At 50.2% G+C, this 18,495-nt stretch overlaps 8 protein-coding genes and 1 non-coding gene across 9 annotated transcripts; 3 read left to right on the top strand and 6 right to left on the bottom strand.

The window, feature by feature from the left end:
• Nucleotides 1–232: 232 nt before the first annotated feature.
• Nucleotides 233–1,168, bottom strand: CC77DRAFT_1027107 (NAD(P)-binding protein; the record flags this gene model as incomplete). The annotated part of the gene is made up of 1 exon (XM_018526351.1): nt 233–1,168. The coding sequence occupies one exon, from the start codon at nt 1,166–1,168 to the stop codon at nt 233–235; it is 936 nt and encodes a 311-aa protein (XP_018391394.1).
• Nucleotides 1,169–1,452: 284 nt separating this feature from the next.
• On the bottom strand, nt 1,453–3,120 carry CC77DRAFT_1068712 (hypothetical protein; the record flags this gene model as incomplete). The annotated part of the gene is made up of 1 exon (XM_018529084.1): nt 1,453–3,120. One exon carries the CDS (start codon nt 3,118–3,120, stop codon nt 1,714–1,716), a length of 1,407 nt encoding a protein of 468 aa, XP_018391393.1. The 3' UTR covers nt 1,453–1,713.
• A 223-nt stretch (nt 3,121–3,343) lies between these two features.
• Nucleotides 3,344–5,217, top strand: CC77DRAFT_1045748 (phosphoglycerate mutase-like protein). The gene is made up of 2 exons (XM_018527417.1): nt 3,344–3,842; nt 3,894–5,217. The coding sequence occupies exons 1-2, from the start codon at nt 3,677–3,679 to the stop codon at nt 5,180–5,182; spliced, it is 1,455 nt and encodes a 484-aa protein (XP_018391392.1). The 5' UTR covers nt 3,344–3,676; the 3' UTR covers nt 5,183–5,217.
• Nucleotides 5,218–6,785: 1,568 nt separating this feature from the next.
• CC77DRAFT_16641 (hypothetical protein) lies at nt 6,786–8,572 on the bottom strand. The gene has a single exon (XM_018530390.1). It carries the CDS (start codon nt 8,490–8,492, stop codon nt 7,053–7,055), a length of 1,440 nt encoding a protein of 479 aa, XP_018391391.1. The 5' UTR covers nt 8,493–8,572; the 3' UTR covers nt 6,786–7,052.
• A 594-nt stretch (nt 8,573–9,166) lies between these two features.
• On the top strand, nt 9,167–10,689 carry CC77DRAFT_16643 (hypothetical protein). Its single transcript, XM_018530391.1, has 3 exons — nt 9,167–9,807; nt 9,860–10,337; nt 10,403–10,689. The coding sequence occupies exons 1-3, from the start codon at nt 9,366–9,368 to the stop codon at nt 10,632–10,634; spliced, it is 1,152 nt and encodes a 383-aa protein (XP_018391390.1). The 5' UTR covers nt 9,167–9,365; the 3' UTR covers nt 10,635–10,689.
• Nucleotides 10,690–10,743: 54 nt separating this feature from the next.
• Nucleotides 10,744–11,898, bottom strand: CC77DRAFT_1056084 (hypothetical protein; the record flags this gene model as incomplete). Its single annotated transcript, XM_018527880.1, has 5 exons — nt 10,744–11,132; nt 11,182–11,213; nt 11,278–11,473; nt 11,539–11,604; nt 11,664–11,898. 5 exons carry the CDS (start codon nt 11,896–11,898, stop codon nt 10,744–10,746), a joined length of 918 nt encoding a protein of 305 aa, XP_018391389.1.
• Nucleotides 11,899–12,992: 1,094 nt separating this feature from the next.
• Nucleotides 12,993–13,711, bottom strand: CC77DRAFT_16647 (hypothetical protein). The gene has a single exon (XM_018530392.1). It carries the CDS (start codon nt 13,580–13,582, stop codon nt 13,166–13,168), a length of 417 nt encoding a protein of 138 aa, XP_018391388.1. The 5' UTR covers nt 13,583–13,711; the 3' UTR covers nt 12,993–13,165.
• Nucleotides 13,712–15,109: 1,398 nt separating this feature from the next.
• On the top strand, nt 15,110–17,669 carry CC77DRAFT_1015304 (peptide transporter PTR2-A). The gene is made up of 6 exons (XM_018523992.1): nt 15,110–15,470; nt 15,521–15,678; nt 15,737–16,059; nt 16,109–16,445; nt 16,495–16,681; nt 16,731–17,669. The coding sequence occupies exons 1-6, from the start codon at nt 15,463–15,465 to the stop codon at nt 17,557–17,559; spliced, it is 1,842 nt and encodes a 613-aa protein (XP_018391387.1). The 5' UTR covers nt 15,110–15,462; the 3' UTR covers nt 17,560–17,669.
• Nucleotides 17,670–18,073: 404 nt separating this feature from the next.
• On the bottom strand, nt 18,074–18,145 carry CC77DRAFT_t1. The gene has a single exon. It is a non-coding gene; the product is annotated as a tRNA-Thr (tRNA).
• Between the last annotated feature and the right edge of the window lie 350 nt (nt 18,146–18,495).

The raw sequence follows: 18,495 nt of genomic DNA, 5'->3' as shown, positions 1-18,495 counted from the left end.
GCCAAGAGCTCATGAACATCATGTACGAAAGATTGTACGAGTGCGGGCCCGCATAATATCGTAGAAGCTTCACACTTCACTAACCCTACCGATGAACAATAGTACAAACCATAGTGATGTTGTAATATTAAATTCGAGCCAAGCGCCCAGATATGACCAAGAGTTTTGAGAAGATGAGACCGCTAACTTACGACAACAACGTACTCGGCAAACCTTCGCTCAACTGTATATGCTAGGGTGCGCTGTGAGCCTGCTTCTGCATGTCTTGAGCAATGACCGCTTTGATTTCGCGCATATGCTTTCCCACTACCGCACCGCCAAACCCTCCCTCTAAATCATCATGAATATCTTCATTACCCCTTGGGAAGATACCCACGCTCCTGCCACAAAGGTTTTGAGTCGACGAAAACCTCATCACGGCATCAACTACCCTGTCCATAGATGCATACCCTACAATTCCAAGCACGGCACCATTGTCCGCGACAAAATCGTCTTGCTTGGTAATGCCAGTATCGACGAACCATGGCGCAACGAGGTTAAGGCGGATTGAAGAGCGCATAGCACGCTCGCGAAGACTATAGAAGAGTCCTCGAACGCCGAACTTGGACATGCTGTACGTAGTACTGTAAGGGTAGCCGATGTAGGCTGCCAGTGAGGCGATAAGAACGATGCTAGGCGTGAACGTTGTTGCGGCTGTGCGCGGGAGTCGGAAGTAGTGTAACGCGAGATAACAGGTATTGTATACGGCGTCAAGATTGACCGACAAGCAAGCGGAGCCTGGGACCGGAGGCGGCGAATCTCCTAGGTTTGGTAAAGTGGTTGGTACCATATCGAACATGTTCTTCTCGGCCAGAATGCCTGCATTAGGGATGACAACGTCAATCTGCCCGTCGCCAAACTGTATCGCGGACTGAAACATAGAGGCTTGTGCTTCGTAAGATGTTACGTCGCATTGTACGAACTGCGCTCTGAGCCCTCGAGCTGTTAGCTCTGCAATTACTGCCCCCGCTGTATTCTGCCGGTCGGCCATCGTGACAATCGCGCCTTCTTCAGCCATCTTGATTGCGCATGCCAGACCGATACCGGATGCCGCACCAGTTATTAGAACTGAGCGATCTTTGAGATTGGTTGTATCCAAGGAATCGCTGAAGCTTATGGGCGTTGCCATGGTTGAAGTAACGGGATTCGCCATACTGATGGCGGGAAGAATGTGTAGCCCCTACTGTTGTGAAAGATGACATTTGTCTCGAGGGGATCATCTTGTATTAACAATGACATGATCGCCGCGCAAGCGCTGCGCCTGGCATTCCAGCAGGAAGTAGTGTGAGGCCATGAAGCGGGGAAAGAAAGCCAATGTACAAGTGGCGTTGGATTGTAGTCGAAGAGCCCACTCACTGTAGTGGTGTCTGCGCAAAAACAGGCGCGGTACGCGACATCTCGATGCGTGCTGCAGAGCAGGCGCGGGGTCGGCCAAGCAGTCGTGCGGGGAAAGGAGTAGCCGACCACCATACATATCCAACTCATGGAGTACGATACCCCTGCTGACGTGAGAAACCCTTGCAGTCGTCAAATGTGTTACGGGCGGCGATTATATTCATAACGAGGAATCCGGATCAAGGTTCCAACGTGGCCAAAGCATCGCGCCAAATTCTCGACGTATCACGAGTGCGAAAAGGTTGAATCAGACTCAAGAAGAGTCCCATCCAAGAAGCTTTAACCCAGAGTGAAAGACCAGTTCCACTCTCTTACAACCTCTTCCCAGTCCCTTCTTTGTCCACCTTCAAGTTTGGGTCGCCATACTTCCTTCAGCACCTTTTGCACACATTCGACGTTCTCGTAGCGATTCCTGTTCTGAATGTCCTCCAACCTTCGAAAGCACTTCTCAATGGCAGCTTCGTCGTCCAGCTCAGCGCCTGCTAGAAATATGGGATAGAGCAGGCTCGACTCCGCAGCGCTTCCGGGTGGTATGCGAGCAATGAACTCCATCGCACGTGCGGCACAACCTGCAATATTTGTAGAGTGGCTTGGTGAGGTACGATAGAGCTGAATGAGTGCCGCCAGACGGTAAGCCTCTGCCAAGGCGATGAGATCGAGAGCTATGGGGGTATCGACACCAAGTGCAAATGGATTGTCGTAAGTCCAGCTTTGGATGCCCTGCTCGATAACGTTGAAAGAAGCTTCGGTAGCGAGTGGGAACGCTGGATTTGAGGAAGTTACGTACTGTATCCGAGAGATGAGATCGCATAGCTGGTATGAGATGCCCATGAGCGGATCAATTGTGCCCGGCATTAGAGCGGCGCTGATTGGTATCAAGCCTTGCTCTGCTGAACATGGCTTTCCTGCGTTGGATACCCGTGCCATGAGAGATGCAGAAGCGAAATGATAGGTGAAGTGTCGATGTAGAGAATCGACCTCAACACAGTCCATGATGCTCTGTTCTGGAGTGAGTGCGCTAAGTATACGTTGAACGCTTTTCAACTGCGATATCCACCTCGTGGTCTTGACGCCGTTGAGCGCCTCAAGCCCTACTAGGATCAGGATCACCGCAGTGACCTGGTAAGTGTCTTCTGGAAGTCCACCCGAAGGATGTAGGCGTTCCTTGATAAATTGATAGCACTTCCTCTCATGGCGAGAGGACACGGCCCGAAGATGCTTAGCGCGGTCTGCGTCCTGGCTCCGCCGTGCCAACTGAGCTGAAGAAATGGCCAGAATGGCGTCAAGCATACCTTCGATCTGGAAAGACCAAGGCATGTATAGGCTAGTGTAGAAACTTGTTGCAATAGGCGCTACTTGAACACTGGGTACAAAGGCCTCGATATAGTACTGTAATAGATGCACCCTCTCCGCTTCTCCATCGCCCGGTAGCGCATCCCAAGGATCGAGAGAATTTCGCAGCGGAACTGTGACCTGAAGCTCGGGGCTCTTAGAGCTTGATTGTGATGAACTCGGCTCCGTAACGATACTTCGTGGACTCTGCCACTCGCATAATAGGTTGAGGCGTTTGCAATTTGCACATCGAGGTTGGGCGTTATCGCACCTCTTTCTCCTGGTTCGGCAGGTCAGGCAGCCTGTACGCGATCTTGGCGCGAACTTGCGCTGGCGCGGCTTCGTCTCAGCCATGGTCTGAAGGGTAGAGGTGCAGGAAAGGGCTGGATTCGGATAGTCACCGAGGAGACATGAAGACGTGCATCGTTGCGGGAGCGTTATTGGCAAAGATAGCTGGAGATTGAGTCAGATTCCGCGATCGCGGGTGCAGTATCGATAAGCAGCGTGACTAATCGGGGATTGCACCTCCGAAGGGCGACAGTTGCGTCGACTCGCATCATCATCAACCTGCATTCAACCGTAGTCTACGCCTTGTCTTGCTTGGACCCCACAACGGCATTCTCTCCCAGGTGCGCGAAGGATCACGTCCCATAACGGGCCTGCTTGGCCGTTGAGGCTGACCGCGCCGCATTGCGAGTGAACCATCCATGATGTTCCAGCTCCCACGTGCGGTTTGTTCCTGAGAATCTTTACCGTCTTAGGAAGCATCGCCTATGTTCATCTCCGAGGCTAAGCAGGTGCTGCACTTGACAACACCACAATAGATGAAGATACTGGGGTATAAAGATGAGGGCCACACGCCTTATCGTCGTCTGTAGCTCAAAACATCTTACAATCCCAATCAACGACCATGAGGCTTCTTGTTGTTTCCCTCGCTATCAGCAGTACTGCTGTCGCGGCGCAAGATAATTTCAACATTTTCCAGCATATTGGTGGAAACGGACAATGGTTCCCTGGTGAAGAAACGACAGGCATCTCTTCTGAGATACCCACTGGATGTAAAGTCGATTTGGCTGGTGAGAACACTTTAGTTGAGGACTGACCAAATCCATACTGAATCTACACAGCTTTCTTCTCTCGTCACGGTTCACGGTACCCTGACAGAGGCGCGTACAACGGATGGGTTGAGTTCGCCGAATACATCCAAGCAGCAGGTAACTTCACCGTCAATGACGAGAAGCTCGCTTTTCTCAAGTCCTGGAAGCCGGTACTCTCAGATCCCGATGCTCAGATCGCCAATATAAGCCCCACTGGATGGAGAGAGCTTCACGATATGGGTACCACATGGCGGCTCCGCTATCTTGATCTGTACGATTACAACACCGCCTTTACTATGTGGGCGAATTACTATACTTCAGGTCCCCGTGTACGGGATAGCGCACGCTTGTTTGCTCAAGGTTTCGTGGGACCCAACGCTACGGATCTTACCACTATCTATGCCCTCAACGCGAGCGATCCTGCCAGTTGGGGCAATACGCTTGCACCCAGTGATCTCTGCAAGGCTTACAATGACGCAGGTGGTGGCCCTGCAAAGGACACATGGGACTCCATATATCTTCCTCCGATCGCGTCCAGGCTCAACGCCAAGATTCAGGGTGGTTTGAATCTCACGACGAGTCAAGTCGACCAGATACCCTACCTATGTGGTTTCGAGACCCAGATCACTGGCCGACGGAGCCCTTTTTGCGACATCTTCACTGATGAAGAAATCTTGCAGTACGAGTATGCGCAGGATTTGCGTTACTGGTACGGCACTGGCCTAGGGTCTGATATCGAAAAGTATCAGATGCTGCCAGTCGTCGACATGACCGTACAACGCTTTGTTGATGGTCCAAATGCGACTTACCAAACGGGCAATGGGACCTTTGTTCCCCCAAAGATCATGGCCAATTTCGCGAACGATGGCCAAATCAATCAGCTCGCCGCTGCAATTGGTGTTTTCGACGGCCAACAGCAACTTCCTGGCAATATGTCCCTACCGAACCGCATCTTCCGTTCATCCCAGGTTGTGAAGATGCGCGGAACAATTGCATTCGAACGCCTCTCCTGTCCTGCTGCTGCCCATGATGGCAGCTACGGCTACAGTGCCCATAGCGATTACAACAGTACTGCATCCGAAGAGGCCTTTGTACGAATCCGCATCAACGAGGTCGTATATCCTGTGGTGGGCTGTACCAGTGGTCCTGGCTCTTCATGCCCGTTGTCGCAATATCAAAGCATCATCAACGCGAAGCGTGCAGAAGCCGGCGATGTGACCAAGCTATGCAATATGACCGGTGAAGGCCTCGCACCTAAGCCGGAGGCAACTTTCTTCTTCGACAATACACTGCCCTGGCAGTCAGTTGTGAAGCCGTAGTGAACATACCAGGTAGTGTTGAATCACCTTTAATGATGAAATTCATCGCTTGTGTCTCTGCATGTGTTTCTGTGCCGTTCCATTGATCTCTGTGCCGCAACAAAGCAACGTCCTACATCATACGACTGATACACGCTGCACCCTTTGCATGCAAATGTGAGTAATATTTCTTTGAAATCGCAACATCTAACGTGCTCGTCATTGCTTTGACAAGGCGTCCTCGGCTACCGACAATTGACATGTACAGGGCGCGCGCACTGCTCACTAAGTCGCACTAACCCCACTTCCATCTCATTGGACCAGGGCGTGTGGGCACAAGGCGCACGCCCTACCCAAATTGTCATACTGTACATGCTCTCTCCGCTCTTTCCACAAGCCATACAAGACAAAGATCGGTTGTTAATGAAGCAGTCGATTGCGCGGTGTCTTTGACATGTATCCATGTGACCTCGTTATAGTACGACTGAGCAGATTTTCCGAAATTCAAGTTGTACGAGAGGCTCGCACTGTTCACCGTACATCTCTACCCGTCGGGAAATCGACATGGAACTAGTCACTTCCGGAAGCGTGTGGCTGCGGAACGGGCTACCCATTGGACGCAGTCCGTACATTGATGGCGTAAATTTGTCTCCACTTGCGCCCCAAGCGGGTGGTCAGCTTTGCGACATGGGAAGCTACTGAAACAAGCCTCCCACGCCTTTCAGGTCAATTACCAGCGCAGGAAGTGCCGCGACGGCAAAGTCATGTTGGACCTTGGAGTCATAGGGTGTGCGATTCTCGGATGTCCAGATCGGTACAGTGGACTGAGCTTTTCTAGGGATATAAAGGTAGGAAAGTGTCCAGCTGTAGAAATCCACACAATTACGAATATACAAAACGACAAATCATCTCAAGGTCCAGATTTTGGTACGGTTCCACGCAGAAGTAGCAAGGCACCCTGAAGAGAACAAGAAGCAAACAAAAACATTTATCATCAACAAAAACAACGCGTCAAGTCTGAACAACAACACACACATCCATCATCTCTTTCGCCAGTCGAACAGAAGAAACAAGTTCGAGAATACGCTTAGATTGTTCACACATCGCACATCCTCTCATCTGCCTAAAGATGTCGACCTCCTCCGCCTCCACTCCGCGCACCTCTTTCGAGTACCTTAAATCGCCAGCTAAAGCCTCCTCGTCCTCTTATCTATCCATCACGTCCTCATCGGCATCCACGTTGAGGGCTTCGAAGACAGCGCACGGCGTATGGAGCTCTATCAAAAGACATGCGAAAGAACACCACGAGAGCGTGAACGCAGCTTATGCTGCATACTACGGTCGTGGTGGAAATGCAACTGAGAGAGGGCAAGAAGTTTGGGAATACCGTAGGGTTAACAGGCAGTAGGTGGAATGTACGAGGCGGCCGTCGTTGTGGCCTATGAGGTTGGTAATGTGATCGTCTTGCTATGGACTTGTATGGAGTTTGGTGGCTGTTTGAACTTGGCGAGCTTTTCTCTCTGGGCTGGTGGCGCATAGACTTGTGCTTGAAGAACCTGTATGTCTAACTGGGTTTTTTAATCATTGGAAATAATCAAATTTTACATTATTTATCACCAACGTGTGCGTGAGTTGAGCGCTTTGTGGTATGATTGTGGTAAAACTTGGTAGGAATCAGCTCTCCCATATACCTAATTCTCTTCCTCGACTTTTAGAGGCAATCCACCAGTGTCGTTATCGGCAACAATGTGATTTGATCTGACCGGAAACAAAAGTATTCCTGTGCGGTGGTATTCTCGAAGCTTCATATTAGTGGTGAGATCTATATGGAGGCAGGGATTGGCGATCGTAACTAAGGAATCGCTGGTGTTACAACCTGCATACACTTCAGTTATGCATCATGTCCAGCCACCAAACCTTCAATGGCGCCTTTTACTCCTTCAATGACCTTCCATATGAACTCATCCTCTACAGCGTCCTGTATCCAGCAATAGTTCAAGGTCGCATTACCATCGCCACCAGTCACGACGCTGACGGCCAAAGGACTTGTTACAACATTAGGTGACTGGCTGAACACCATCCTTCCGATAGCCCAGTTTCCCGGCTTTTGCTTGTTCTTCCATACACCTACATTGGACAGCTCTGCAGAAGGATACCGAGGCTTGCCCAGCTTATCGAGGAAGAATTGTGGCATCGAAGACACATACTTCAGCAGCGCAATAGAGTTATCCGTACCAGCTTTGGCGACTTCCGCAGAGATGGCGGACTTGACTGCTCGTGCAATGTCCCATGAGAACTGATCCAGGACGCTAGACTTTGCTAGGCCCTGAAGATTTTGCGACGCAAGGCGCTCATGGTGGTATCCATACTGTGTCATCGCAAGTGTCATCTGCTTTTCCTCGACGTCCAAAAATCTCTTCATAGCTATCGGCCCCTCGATCTTGAGCTTCTCATAGTCTTGGGCTGGAAGATGTGCGAAGAGCGATGCCGCGATGAGACATTGCAACGTTGCTGTCATGCTTGTTTTCTCGGCTCGACTGAGCTGTACCAATTTATCTGTGGTTGGTTTCGACAGAACAAGCGTGTGATATCGAGGCTGCGGAAGTGGTTCTGCGTCTTGCTGCACAGGGTTACCTGTCCAGAGCTTCGGAGGTCGCTTTGCGAACACTGAAGGCAGCAAGGCTCCAAGTATGGCTTGGATGAAATATGGCCATGAGACCGTCATTGGGTGCAGCTCCTCTAGCGGTGGTGGTAGAGCCATAGTCGAAGACTTGACCATTGGCTCTACGTTGCTTTCCGTTTCTGGAGAATTCAGGCCACCCAGGAATGACTCGTGGAACAGGAAAGCTGACGCTCCATCTGCCAAAGCATGATGCCACATCCATGTCGCAGTGAATCTAGTCACATCGGTTGGTGACTTGAAAACGAGTAAGCGCCAGTAAGGCTTCGATCTCAATCCTTCCTTGAAGCCGCGGCTATGTTGTTGTGCTAACATCTCGTCGAGTTCTTCATCCGTCTCGCCATCGTTCGGAAACGACTTCTTGCGCTCACATATCTCCACGCAGGTACGCAGGTCAATTCCGGGTAGGTGCGCAAAGTACACATTAGGGTAAGATTGGTCCTCGTTCACAGCGATAGCGCTCAGGATTGGATGCTCGGCGATAACGTGTCGAAGCGCAAAGTAGACCCGATCCTCGAGAGACAGTTGAGGAATTTCGGATGTTACGTATTCTGCGGTAAAGCCAACACTCTTGTAAAATCCTAGATGATGCCGCGCGGTGCTGTAAGTTTCGAGTCTGCCGCATGGACGCAGTCTGTTGAGGTCAGTCATTCTGTGCGGGTGCAAGTTTCTTTGAATGAGATTTGAAGAAGTCGTAAGTGTCGCATCGCTATAGTTATATCGGATAGAGCTGTGAGAACCGCATACTCGCAACGATTGCCATGTGGGGAAGGAAGAGATTGACCGTATGAAGCGGCAAGCGGCTACCCTCCTAACCTCGTGCTGACTCGTGTCGCAGCCCGAACGGCAACATGTGAAGAATCCCACTCAAGATTGCGCATGTTCGCCTGAGATCTATTGTGGAGGTCGGTGTGCCAAGCAACATGTGTGTGTAAATAGTTACTGTTCGCAAGGTGTTGGTGTTGGTGTTGCGACATTGAACGTTGCCGAGACCGGGCAGGTGCTTGTCCCGAAATCGATGACGGGATCGTTCCCGGTTCTCCTGCGGTCGTGCAGCAGGAAACCTGCGTCGCCAACACTGGCGATAACCCATCACAACACAGTCGCGAGGTGTGCTTGGATACTAGAGAGAGTATGTCGTAGCTTACTTGTATCCTCCTACCACGGGGCTAGAAGGATCATCGCAACCCCAGAAATGGGGCACGAGGTGCGCAAGAGTGCATCAAACGGCGCGGCCCCAACATTAACCGGGGGCGGAAATGGACAGTTTAAGAAACTACCATACCCATAGCAGTATAACGCTAGATGAGCAGGTTCTGGAAGCTCCTCGTATCTGCCCACATTTAAACGGTACGAGTTGTTGCCCAATCATGGCAGTCCTACAAACGATGTATGCCTCCCAGATTCAGCCTCAAATCGCCAGGGCTTCATGCGACAGTGAGGTAGTGAATGCGATGTCGAGACAACGATTAAAGCTACGCTGCGCACGACAAGTGAATCGTCATCTTGCCTTCGCTCGCCATAATGGCCCCAAACGTGGCGCTGCCAACGGTAACATCCAAGCTGGGTCCGCCACGATTATTGGACCTATTGCATGTCCCGAAACTGGAAGAGAGGATGTCGCCCGACGCAAACAACCCGCCAAAGGAAAAGGCTCCCACGTTGATGTTTGTAGGCATATGTCTAGCTATCACATTCGTTCTTGCGGCCCCCATGGTAGGGATATGGCTCGCTGATCGAATCAGAAGGCGGAAACTGGATCCTTTCAGGAGGCTCCGAGATCTCGAGCGCAAAGGACAACGTCCTGGCATAGATCCACCTCCGTACGAAAAGGCACCGCCTCAGGATTCAATATGGGCTCGACAGGAGAGGCATAGGACTAAGAAGCCACCAAGAGCCATCACAGCAGATCAGGTTCTGGGTATTGATAAAACATCGTATCTACAACGCATTGTACCTCAGAGTGGTTCGTCAGCCTTCAATCCTAACTTGGAGCGTCTGCTGACGAATTGTAATAGAAGGGTCTGCGCAGCTACTTACAGTCGCGCCTGCACATATCGGATGGGCTAGGCAAAGGGTGACGTCAACGGAGGACGAAGAACAGTGCATCAGCCCCTGGGCCGTGGAGCACACTCCAAATCCAGTCATTTTCCCATGGCTTCAACGGCAACAGCTGCCCAGAGACAACGTCAACGACGAGAATTGCGAGACATTGCAAGTGATGACAATGTCAAGTACCACATCCCCATTGCTAGCCGTCTCGACAGTGGAAGGCTCCACACCTGGGCATGCCGAAAACCCTTTCCTTGATTCTCCAGCAGAATATACCAGTTCTCCACCTGATAGCGACAAGTCCTATGCATCTTCTGAAACTACCTCAAGAAAGCATGCAGCGCCCGATCAATCCAACGACGCTGCACAGCCGCCTGTGCATCCATTAAGCACATATCGATGCGATACGTGCCAGACAACGTACCATTCACAAGGGCAACTGAAGTAAGTCGCCAATCTATACCAATTTCCATATACTTCGAATGTATTCAGCACTAATAAAACCTCAGTGTACATCTCAATCGCAAACACCGTAGGAGGTATCGCTGCGAGCACTGCGACTCAGCCTTCGCGCTCAAAGCGGACCTCAAGCGTCATGAGCGCGGCGTTCACAAAGACATGTACACAGTACAAGTGTTCTATTGTCTCAATCCAACTTGCACAATACCCGATAAGAAGTTCACCCGCAGGGATAATTTCGAAAGACATGTGCGAAGATGTCGCAATCGCAAAATTACATGATGTCAACTGTTCAGGACAAGAGAAAAAGAATCACGAAGACATGGAACGAGCAACCTACCATCCGAACAAGGCACGGCTATGTACACGGCTGACACTTCTGAGTGGCTTACTATGGAAGGCATTGCGAGTAATGCTCACTACTCTCCTTGCACGTTCCTAGGGCGCAAGTTGTTGGTCCAGTCCATGTTTTACCGCCGCACTGCGCATACAACGCTGCTCCTGCAGCCGGCGCTTCGGGTACTGGCGCTGGCTCCTGCGTCGAAGGTGTCGAACCACTACCTCCTTCTTGTCCAGCCGCACAAGTGAGGGGCGCTGGCCCTGGTACCGAGTATGCCTTGCCACCCATGTATGGCTTTCCAGTGGCATCGTAAATATTAACCTGGATACCGGCATCGTTGGCTTTGTAGGCACCAGGGAAAGATACGAAGTTTGAACCTTTGTTTGTTCCGCTTCCAGTGACGCGGATCTGTGCGCACTCCATGTAGAACTGTGCACCGCCTGTTTTTCCGGTCAGCAATGTTATGGGAAGGCAAATCGAAGTTATTACCTTGATTTTGAGCGCCGTGAAGGGCGATGAGTCTGTATGTGAATGTACAAAGTAAGTTCATGTTTCACATGTAATCTGTAATTGGGAAGTACTGACTCAACGCGTATGAGGTAGTCACCTGGAGCCACACAAGTAGGCATGTCGAAGTAATGCCAACCTCCATTCGCAATCATAGTATCCACGGCCCATTTTCCGTTACTCAAGCCATCTCCGGCGACTTTAAACCATTGCAGACCAGTGGTTCCAGTCGTGGCAGCATTATCCACCTTGGCAAGATAGTATTGTATCGGACCTACGATGTATCCATCAGCTTCTGCTGTCTATGCGATCATAACAGTTCTCGGTAGTTCTACTGACCTTTGTGACTCGCAGCAATAGGATGATCGGGATCATTGGCGCTCTGCTTACCGCCAATAACGTGGCCTGCAGATAGGGCGAAGTCAGTGTATACGTCATATGCATCCATGACAGTCATGGCTTACCCCACCAAGCTCCGACTCTTGCTCCCGCCGGAATACTTATTACAGTAGTGTCTTTGTGTTTGATGTCTTTGTTGCAGGCGAATGCCGAATCGGTGACGCTCGTGATGGGATAGTCAGAATCAGGAGCGCGGACGCCCTTGAGCTGGCCTTGGTCCACACCGTTCACCGATACCTTCTGGAAGATGGTGTGAGCTGTGGCTGTACCTGCCAGGGCGGCGAGTAGAAAGGCTTTCATGGTCGCTACAGAGGTTGGTAACTGGGAATTGACTCGTTCAGTGCCAGTTGGCGATTATGTAGTCAAGTGGGAGCATACGCAAGAAACATCACAAACAGCGCGCATTTAATCACATGTAATGCGTCAGTATTCATCATGATCATATATATGAACAAAGGAATGGAATAGTATAGCTCAAGCCGATAGAGACAGTTGATGCTCCAAATCGCGGTCACTTTGGTTGTGTTCGGCAGTGGTATATTGCCGTACCAATTTTCTGGCCATCTTGGGTAACCTTACACTATGTATTAGATTATATGTGGCTGGGCCGTCTTTGGATACTGATCGGTCCGCGTGCTCCGTGCCTGATCAAACTAGACTTGAATGTTTCATAGTATGCCAAGTCGTGTACAATATTTCACTCATGCATGACTTATTCGGGAGACTGAAGTTCGTTCTCTGGGTGCACTGGTTTGACTATACCTTCGATCGGAACTAGGAATTTGCAGACGCAACAATACTTGTATGCTTTCTAGTCTAGATGATCCGGATACAACTTCGCAGGCATCACTTAATTACAGGTCTCGTGTATCGCGTGTGCATTGGAACAGCGGCACTACCGCAGGATGAACCCTATCATCTTCGTCATGGTCTATAGTACAGTACAGTCGGGCTTACAACACATGCCACAGCTCCATCAACATCTCCCTTGAGTCTCCCACAAACTTATCACCACAAGCGTGGTAGAGATCAAAGCGAACCTCGAACGTCCAAGGTCTCCTTACCTCTAATCCCAGCGTATGAGAGTTGTTGTCCTGGCCAACACGTACTAGCAGCGTTTCATTCAAAGCGGTGCATTGCCTTGCCTGTTCGCGATACTGAAAATGATGCGTATGCGCAGCCGAACCTTTGCAGCGGATGTTATTCTCTTCCTTATCCATGTTTCTTGCGTTGAAGAGCTATAAATTTCCGTATCACATCTTCCTGCTAACCTTTGTGAAGGGCCAAAGTCATTCAGTCCGCCCAGAGAATCGGCATGCACTTTGTTATCCGACGCAGTTGCAATGAAAGCGCGCATGCGGGTAATAGACGGATGGTTGTTGCGGATTCGTTGCTTGGTGGAAGAGGATATGGTTTCAAGAGAGCGTGGAGTCATAGAACGTAAGCCACAGGCATGTCGAGTCCGCATCGTACCACAACCCGAAAGAAGTAGAGAGAGGCAAAGGCTACGCTTCTCCCACTATCTGCCACAGCTTGTCGAGCTGTTTCTCGCTTGAATTTGCTTCCTTTATTCCTTCGATCTTGGGACCGAGAGTTGGGTAGAGCTTCTTGATACCGATGGTCGTGAAGCGGTTTCCTCTCGTGTAGGAGTTGTGTCTTTCTTTAACATCGACTGCCATTTGGATGTCGTAATTTTGAGTAGGTCGTTGAATAGAGATTGATCGGATGGGGCCGGGTTGCCGTCTAGGTGATACATCGTGAGGAACGAATGCGAATAGAGATATCTCGAAGAGACGTGTAAAAGTGGGAAATCGAGTGGATGGAGGCAAACGGGGCCCCGCTGCCGGTAAATACACAATACTCCGGGGTAAATACGGACCGACATCGCACTATTGGTACCTGGTGCCACCTGCAGGCCGCGTCTTACAGCTCCCAACGGTACAGTCCAGCCCCGCGCATTTTCGACGATCACCTGCAGCCCCATGGTGGGATTCTGGGCTAGGCCCTACGGTTACCCCGAGCGTTGCTTGTCTTGGCCACACCGATCAACATTGCGTTCGAGAACATGTATTCCAACTTTCTGTGAGCCACACATGTTCAGAGACATCGCTCAACCGTCTCCGGTCCTTGATGTTGCTTCCGGCCTACCAGTCTTGGTCACACGTCTGCTGCGATGCAAGTGACACATTGGTAAATACCCGCGTCATGATTTCACTGGTCGGAGTACTCACCGCCACTAAAGTCAAAAAAAGAAAAGGGCCTTTTGCAGCAGATCAGTAGATCGTAGTGAAGCATGCGACGATGGCGCAGTCATCTGGAGTCGATGCTGCAGCAAACGCATATGCTCTGTCGGTGCAGCGCCGTAACACCATCTGTGCGACTGATATCGAAAGATTTTGACTCAGCCGTATTTCCGTGTAGAGTTTGTGCTACGGCCATGTTGTCTTTGATCGGCCGCATGGAAGCTTGATATGGTGTTCCGCATGGAAATGAAGCGGTGTAAAGTTGCAAGACAAGCAGGTACGCGGTTGCTGACAGGGAGACTTTGCAAAACGTAATGACGACAAGAAGCCACGCATAAGACGTTAGCTGTAGTGGCTGGCAGATGACTCCGTATTCCGAACCGTGCCGAATTTAGATCTGCTGATGTAATCGAAGCATCCAGGTACCGAAACTTGGACGCGCATTTTCAAGTTCCCAGTGTCTACCGACGTTACTCAACCGCACCACAGAATACACGTTTCCTCCACTTTGAACCCTCTATTGTTGCTCGGCAGCGGGACGGGCAGCGCACGATTAGGCTACTGAATCCGACGGGTGGTACCTGGTATTGTCGAACCATCTGCACCTGCTCATGGTGCCGGCTCATGACATAACGCTGCGGATACACGCATGCAAAAAAGACAGATATTCGCCTGTGTCTTTTAGCACATTTGATGAGATTTTATGGTCGTCAAGCGTATTGGTTGCGTAAACGTTTACTGGTAAACAAGGAATCTTTTCAAGCTTAACTGGAAACCTAAATCTAGGAAGTGTTTGTGCATTCATGGGTGGTGACTGCAATATTTACCCCAGTTTCCTTGAGCAAACTCTTAGCCTCGCGCGTACGGCGAACTAGGCCATGGCTTTACAGCTCTTGTTTCTGTGCGCCTGGTTACTGGGTCCTTCTCAGTAGTACCTTGGTCCACGTCCCGAGCACCTGTAACCAGAATTGGCCCTAATGAAGCCCTTACCGAATCTTGGCATGCGGCAGCGATATGTGTGCAACTTGGGCGTCTCCAGTTGTGGTTATCATATCAATGCGTCTTGTTGGGTGACATCAACCGCGCCTCATGGAGCGGAGAGTCGTTTGTTCTTGAGGTATAGCGAGTCTTGCTGGTACTTTCTTTCCGATCGTGGTTGGTGTACACGCTAGGAGATGGTGGCTGGCGGAGTAGAAATCCAGGCCAAAGTCAGCCGCGGCTGAGAGCAACACCCGGTGTAAGATATTAGGGAACTAGCATACGGAAGCGTCGATCAAACGGCTACCAAACATTCAAGAGGCGATTACTTTTGCATGATCCCTCTCCCGCACGGGCTGCTGCATGGACAAGAGCCGACGAATCGTGCACGTTTTCACCGCAATGTTGGTTGAATTAGTAAAGGAAAGGTACACTGCGACCGCCTCAGTAGGCAGTGGCTACCGCTCTCCCCTACTAACAAAAGTCCTGTGCGTCGCTTGCCGTACATCGGTTCAACCTCCACGCCTAGCGTGATTCAGTCGCTCTACCTACGAATTCACAATTATTTCTCCTTTCCTTATCACTCCCGTATCAAACAACGGTGGGAGAACGCAGTGCTCGAGCATCTGAGCCACCTGCAACCATGGACGGGTCAGTACTTGCAACAACACAGCAACCACCGTCGTTGACTTTGATAACAGTACATCTCGGAAGCGAGTGTCACAAGCCTCATCGACTTCGAGTGTCACAAGTTCCGAGCATGATGCTCCTGAACCGCGACGTGTCAGGGATAGCATACCATGGAAGCTATGGGTCGTCGCTATGATCGGGTTCTGGGAGAGAGCAACATTCTGGGGGCGTAAGTGTCACCACCTGTAGCAAAATGTTTGACATGACACTGACACTACACTGGAAAGTCACCGCCCCTTGGCAAAACTACATGGAACACCCTCAGTATCACGAAAAGGACCAAACTCCCGGTGCTCTCAACCTTGGGCAGACCACGGCAACACGAATGTACTGCGGATTCTTCATCGTCTACTTCACCAGCCCGATTCTCATAGCGCCATTGGCAGACAATCATCTAGGCCAATACAAGACTTTGCTGATCAGCTTGGCGATTTATACTATAGGATGCATCGCCCTGGTGATCAGCTCGCTCCCGGTGATGCTTGATCGAGGAGCGGGTTTGCCTGGTCTGATTATTGCGATGTTGCTGATTGCTATGGGTGGCGGAGGTGTGAGTATCATCATCAGTGCCGCTTGCTGCGAATCCTGACTTCTCTTAGACCCAAGTCACCATGAGGTCGTTCATTGCCAACCAGTATACGGATAGGACTTCCAAGAAGATAACACTATTGACGCCTCAGAACCGTTTCCTGAAATGGAGTTATCTCGCGAAATATTGTACAACTTCATTGAAAGAAGAACTAGTAGTGATCGACAGCGATATCACTCTACAATATATTTACAACCTATACTTCTGGATCGGCAATGTAGGCGCTTTGTCAGCATTCCCTTGCGTCTACATTGAGAAACACCACGGATTCGCTTCCGCATATGCTCTTGGTCTTGGTTGTATCGTTATTGCGCTCTTGATGTTGGTATTTGGCAGGAAACTTTTCGGTATGCAGCATCCTACGTTTCAACGCTAGCTACGCTAACCTGCAGGTAGTCAATCCACCGCAGGAAGCAGATGTGGTGGTACCTGCAGCTAGGGTTCTCAGCTGCGCTATCCGCAATGGCTTTCGGATGAAACGCGCAGACCCAATTTATCAGCATACCGAGAAAGGTAAAGAGGTTTCATGGACCGGTCAGTTCGTCGATGAGATTACTCATGCGTTGGGCGCGTGTCGGGTGCTGTAAGTGTGACTGGATCCATGTGCTTGTATATGCTGACCTATAATCGAGTCTGGCATTTATTGTTTTTTACATCTGCTTCGATCAAATGCAGAACAACCTTATATCTCAAGCCAGCGACATGAACACCGGAGACACGCCAAACGACATCCTCCCTGGCATGAACCAAGTGGCTTGCATACTCATCAGTCCATTTGTAGAATACGTCCTCAACCCTCTGCTGGCAAAAAGATGCATATATTTGAAGGCGATCACTCGCATCGCCATCGGCTTTTGCTTTGTCACACTTTCGATGCTGTATGCAACCTTGGTACAATACTACATCTATAAGTCTCCACCATGCTTCGACCACCCATCATACTGTGGAAATAGTGTGTCCGCAACACGATACCGGCCCAATGTCTGGATACAAGCGCCTCTCTACTTCCTGATGGCAACAGGCGAGGTGTTCGCTATGACGACAGCCATGGAGTATGCAGAGAAGCACGCACCAAAGGAGATGAAGGTCTTTGTGCAGGCTATCAACATGCTCATCACGGGTATAGGCTCGGCCATCGCTCTGGTCATCGCCGAGGCAGCTCGCGATCCTTACCTTACCTCGTTCTACGGCAGTCTTACAGGTGCTATGGCCCTCACAACCATCGTGTTTTACGTTATGTTCCGGAATAAGGATAAAGATGATACCAGAGCAGATATAGAGGAGGGCAGCAGAGGAATGGCGCTACCACCACCAGACTCACCGTTGGGATCACGCCAACTCGATACGATTGTGACAAGTGGATCTACGGATACAGACAAGGGCATGGAGTTGACGCCAATTACATCCTCACGGACAATACATATCGAGCGAAATACCACAGCTGTAGCTGGATCATGTTAGGGAGCCCTTGTTTCTCTGCTCCGGTGCGACATCTGAGCGAGCGTCAAGTATCGCACTAGTGTTGTTACTACTGTACATATGTCAATTCTATAGTGCCATCATGATAGGACATATTATCATTCATTACGACCATGCGACAGTGACAGTCTATAGTCTGTGTATAGGGACTGGAATGTGACTTTATGATGCTCTTCTTTGCATCGTCAAAGGTTTAACTTAACCGTTTTTGGCGTCCCCAGGTACCACCGTTTAGCTAGAAGATGGGGCATACGCATAATCATAGCATCAACAACCTCAACAGCATGAGCAATTGTCACCGTCGCATGTCCAAGTCTGAATCCCTTTCTCTACAACTGACAGTCGTTGTTCGGTCGCTATCAGGTTGCGATGTACGCTATGGAGGATTTTCAAGATTGTTCGCTTATGCCACAATATACCTATTCATTCCCACATAGCAGCAAAAAAGCTGATGTAGCAACTATACGGCCATCGTAAGCAAAAAGACAATGATGATTGCCTTCCGCCAGAATTGAACTGACGACCTCGTCATTACTAGTGACGCGCTCTACCACTGAGCTAGGAAGGCTGTTTAACTTTGATGACAAAATGATTCATGGTATCATCTATATCTTTGGCATTACATTACCAGTCTGGCTGACTTAGCACAACAGTACTCGTCCACGGGCGCGTTCAGTCAACTAAGTCTTGTAGCATGACTCGCGGGGTAAACCGACAGTAGCACTAGTACAGGACTGGTGGGGCTGGACTTCATGACCCTGTAACTATCCATGTACACGACAAGACGAGTTTGGAGATGATGGGCCTCGAGAATAACCCGTTCATACCAGCTCCTCCTGTCTTTTGCACTCGTTTCTACTTCATCCAATATCTCCGCAAGATTTGTTCTAAATTGGGTTGTCTTGTGGCCGTTCCACC

The sequence above is a fragment of the Alternaria alternata genome (assembly GCF_001642055.1).
Source record: "Alternaria alternata strain SRC1lrK2f unplaced genomic scaffold CC77scaffold_1, whole genome shotgun sequence".
NCBI lineage: Eukaryota > Fungi > Ascomycota > Dothideomycetes > Pleosporales > Pleosporaceae > Alternaria > Alternaria alternata.
Note: the sequence above shows the minus strand (reverse complement) of the source record. Positions and strands in the feature narration are given on the sequence as shown.

Excerpts from the sequence above, each read along its gene's own strand:
- CC77DRAFT_16647 (XM_018530392.1), bottom strand. The coding sequence starts at position 13,582 with ATGGGGCTGCAGGTGATCGTCGAAAATGCGCGGGGCTGGACTGTACCG.
- CC77DRAFT_1045748 (XM_018527417.1), top strand. The coding sequence starts at position 3,677 with ATGAGGCTTCTTGTTGTTTCCCTCGCTATCAGCAGTACTGCTGTCGCG. Across the intron at positions 3,843-3,893 it reads ATGTAAAGTCGATTTGGCTG|CTTTCTTCTCTCGTCACGGT; the intron begins GTGAGAACACTT and ends GAATCTACACAG.
- CC77DRAFT_1015304 (XM_018523992.1), top strand. Across the intron at positions 15,679-15,736 it reads GAGAGCAACATTCTGGGGGC|TCACCGCCCCTTGGCAAAAC; the intron begins GTAAGTGTCACC and ends TACACTGGAAAG. Across the intron at positions 16,060-16,108 it reads TTGCTATGGGTGGCGGAGGT|ACCCAAGTCACCATGAGGTC; the intron begins GTGAGTATCATC and ends GACTTCTCTTAG.
- CC77DRAFT_16643 (XM_018530391.1), top strand. The coding sequence starts at position 9,366 with ATGGCCCCAAACGTGGCGCTGCCAACGGTAACATCCAAGCTGGGTCCG. Across the intron at positions 9,808-9,859 it reads ACGCATTGTACCTCAGAGTG|AAGGGTCTGCGCAGCTACTT; the intron begins GTTCGTCAGCCT and ends GAATTGTAATAG. Across the intron at positions 10,338-10,402 it reads CATTCACAAGGGCAACTGAA|TGTACATCTCAATCGCAAAC; the intron begins GTAAGTCGCCAA and ends ATAAAACCTCAG.
- CC77DRAFT_16641 (XM_018530390.1), bottom strand. The coding sequence starts at position 8,492 with ATGACTGACCTCAACAGACTGCGTCCATGCGGCAGACTCGAAACTTAC.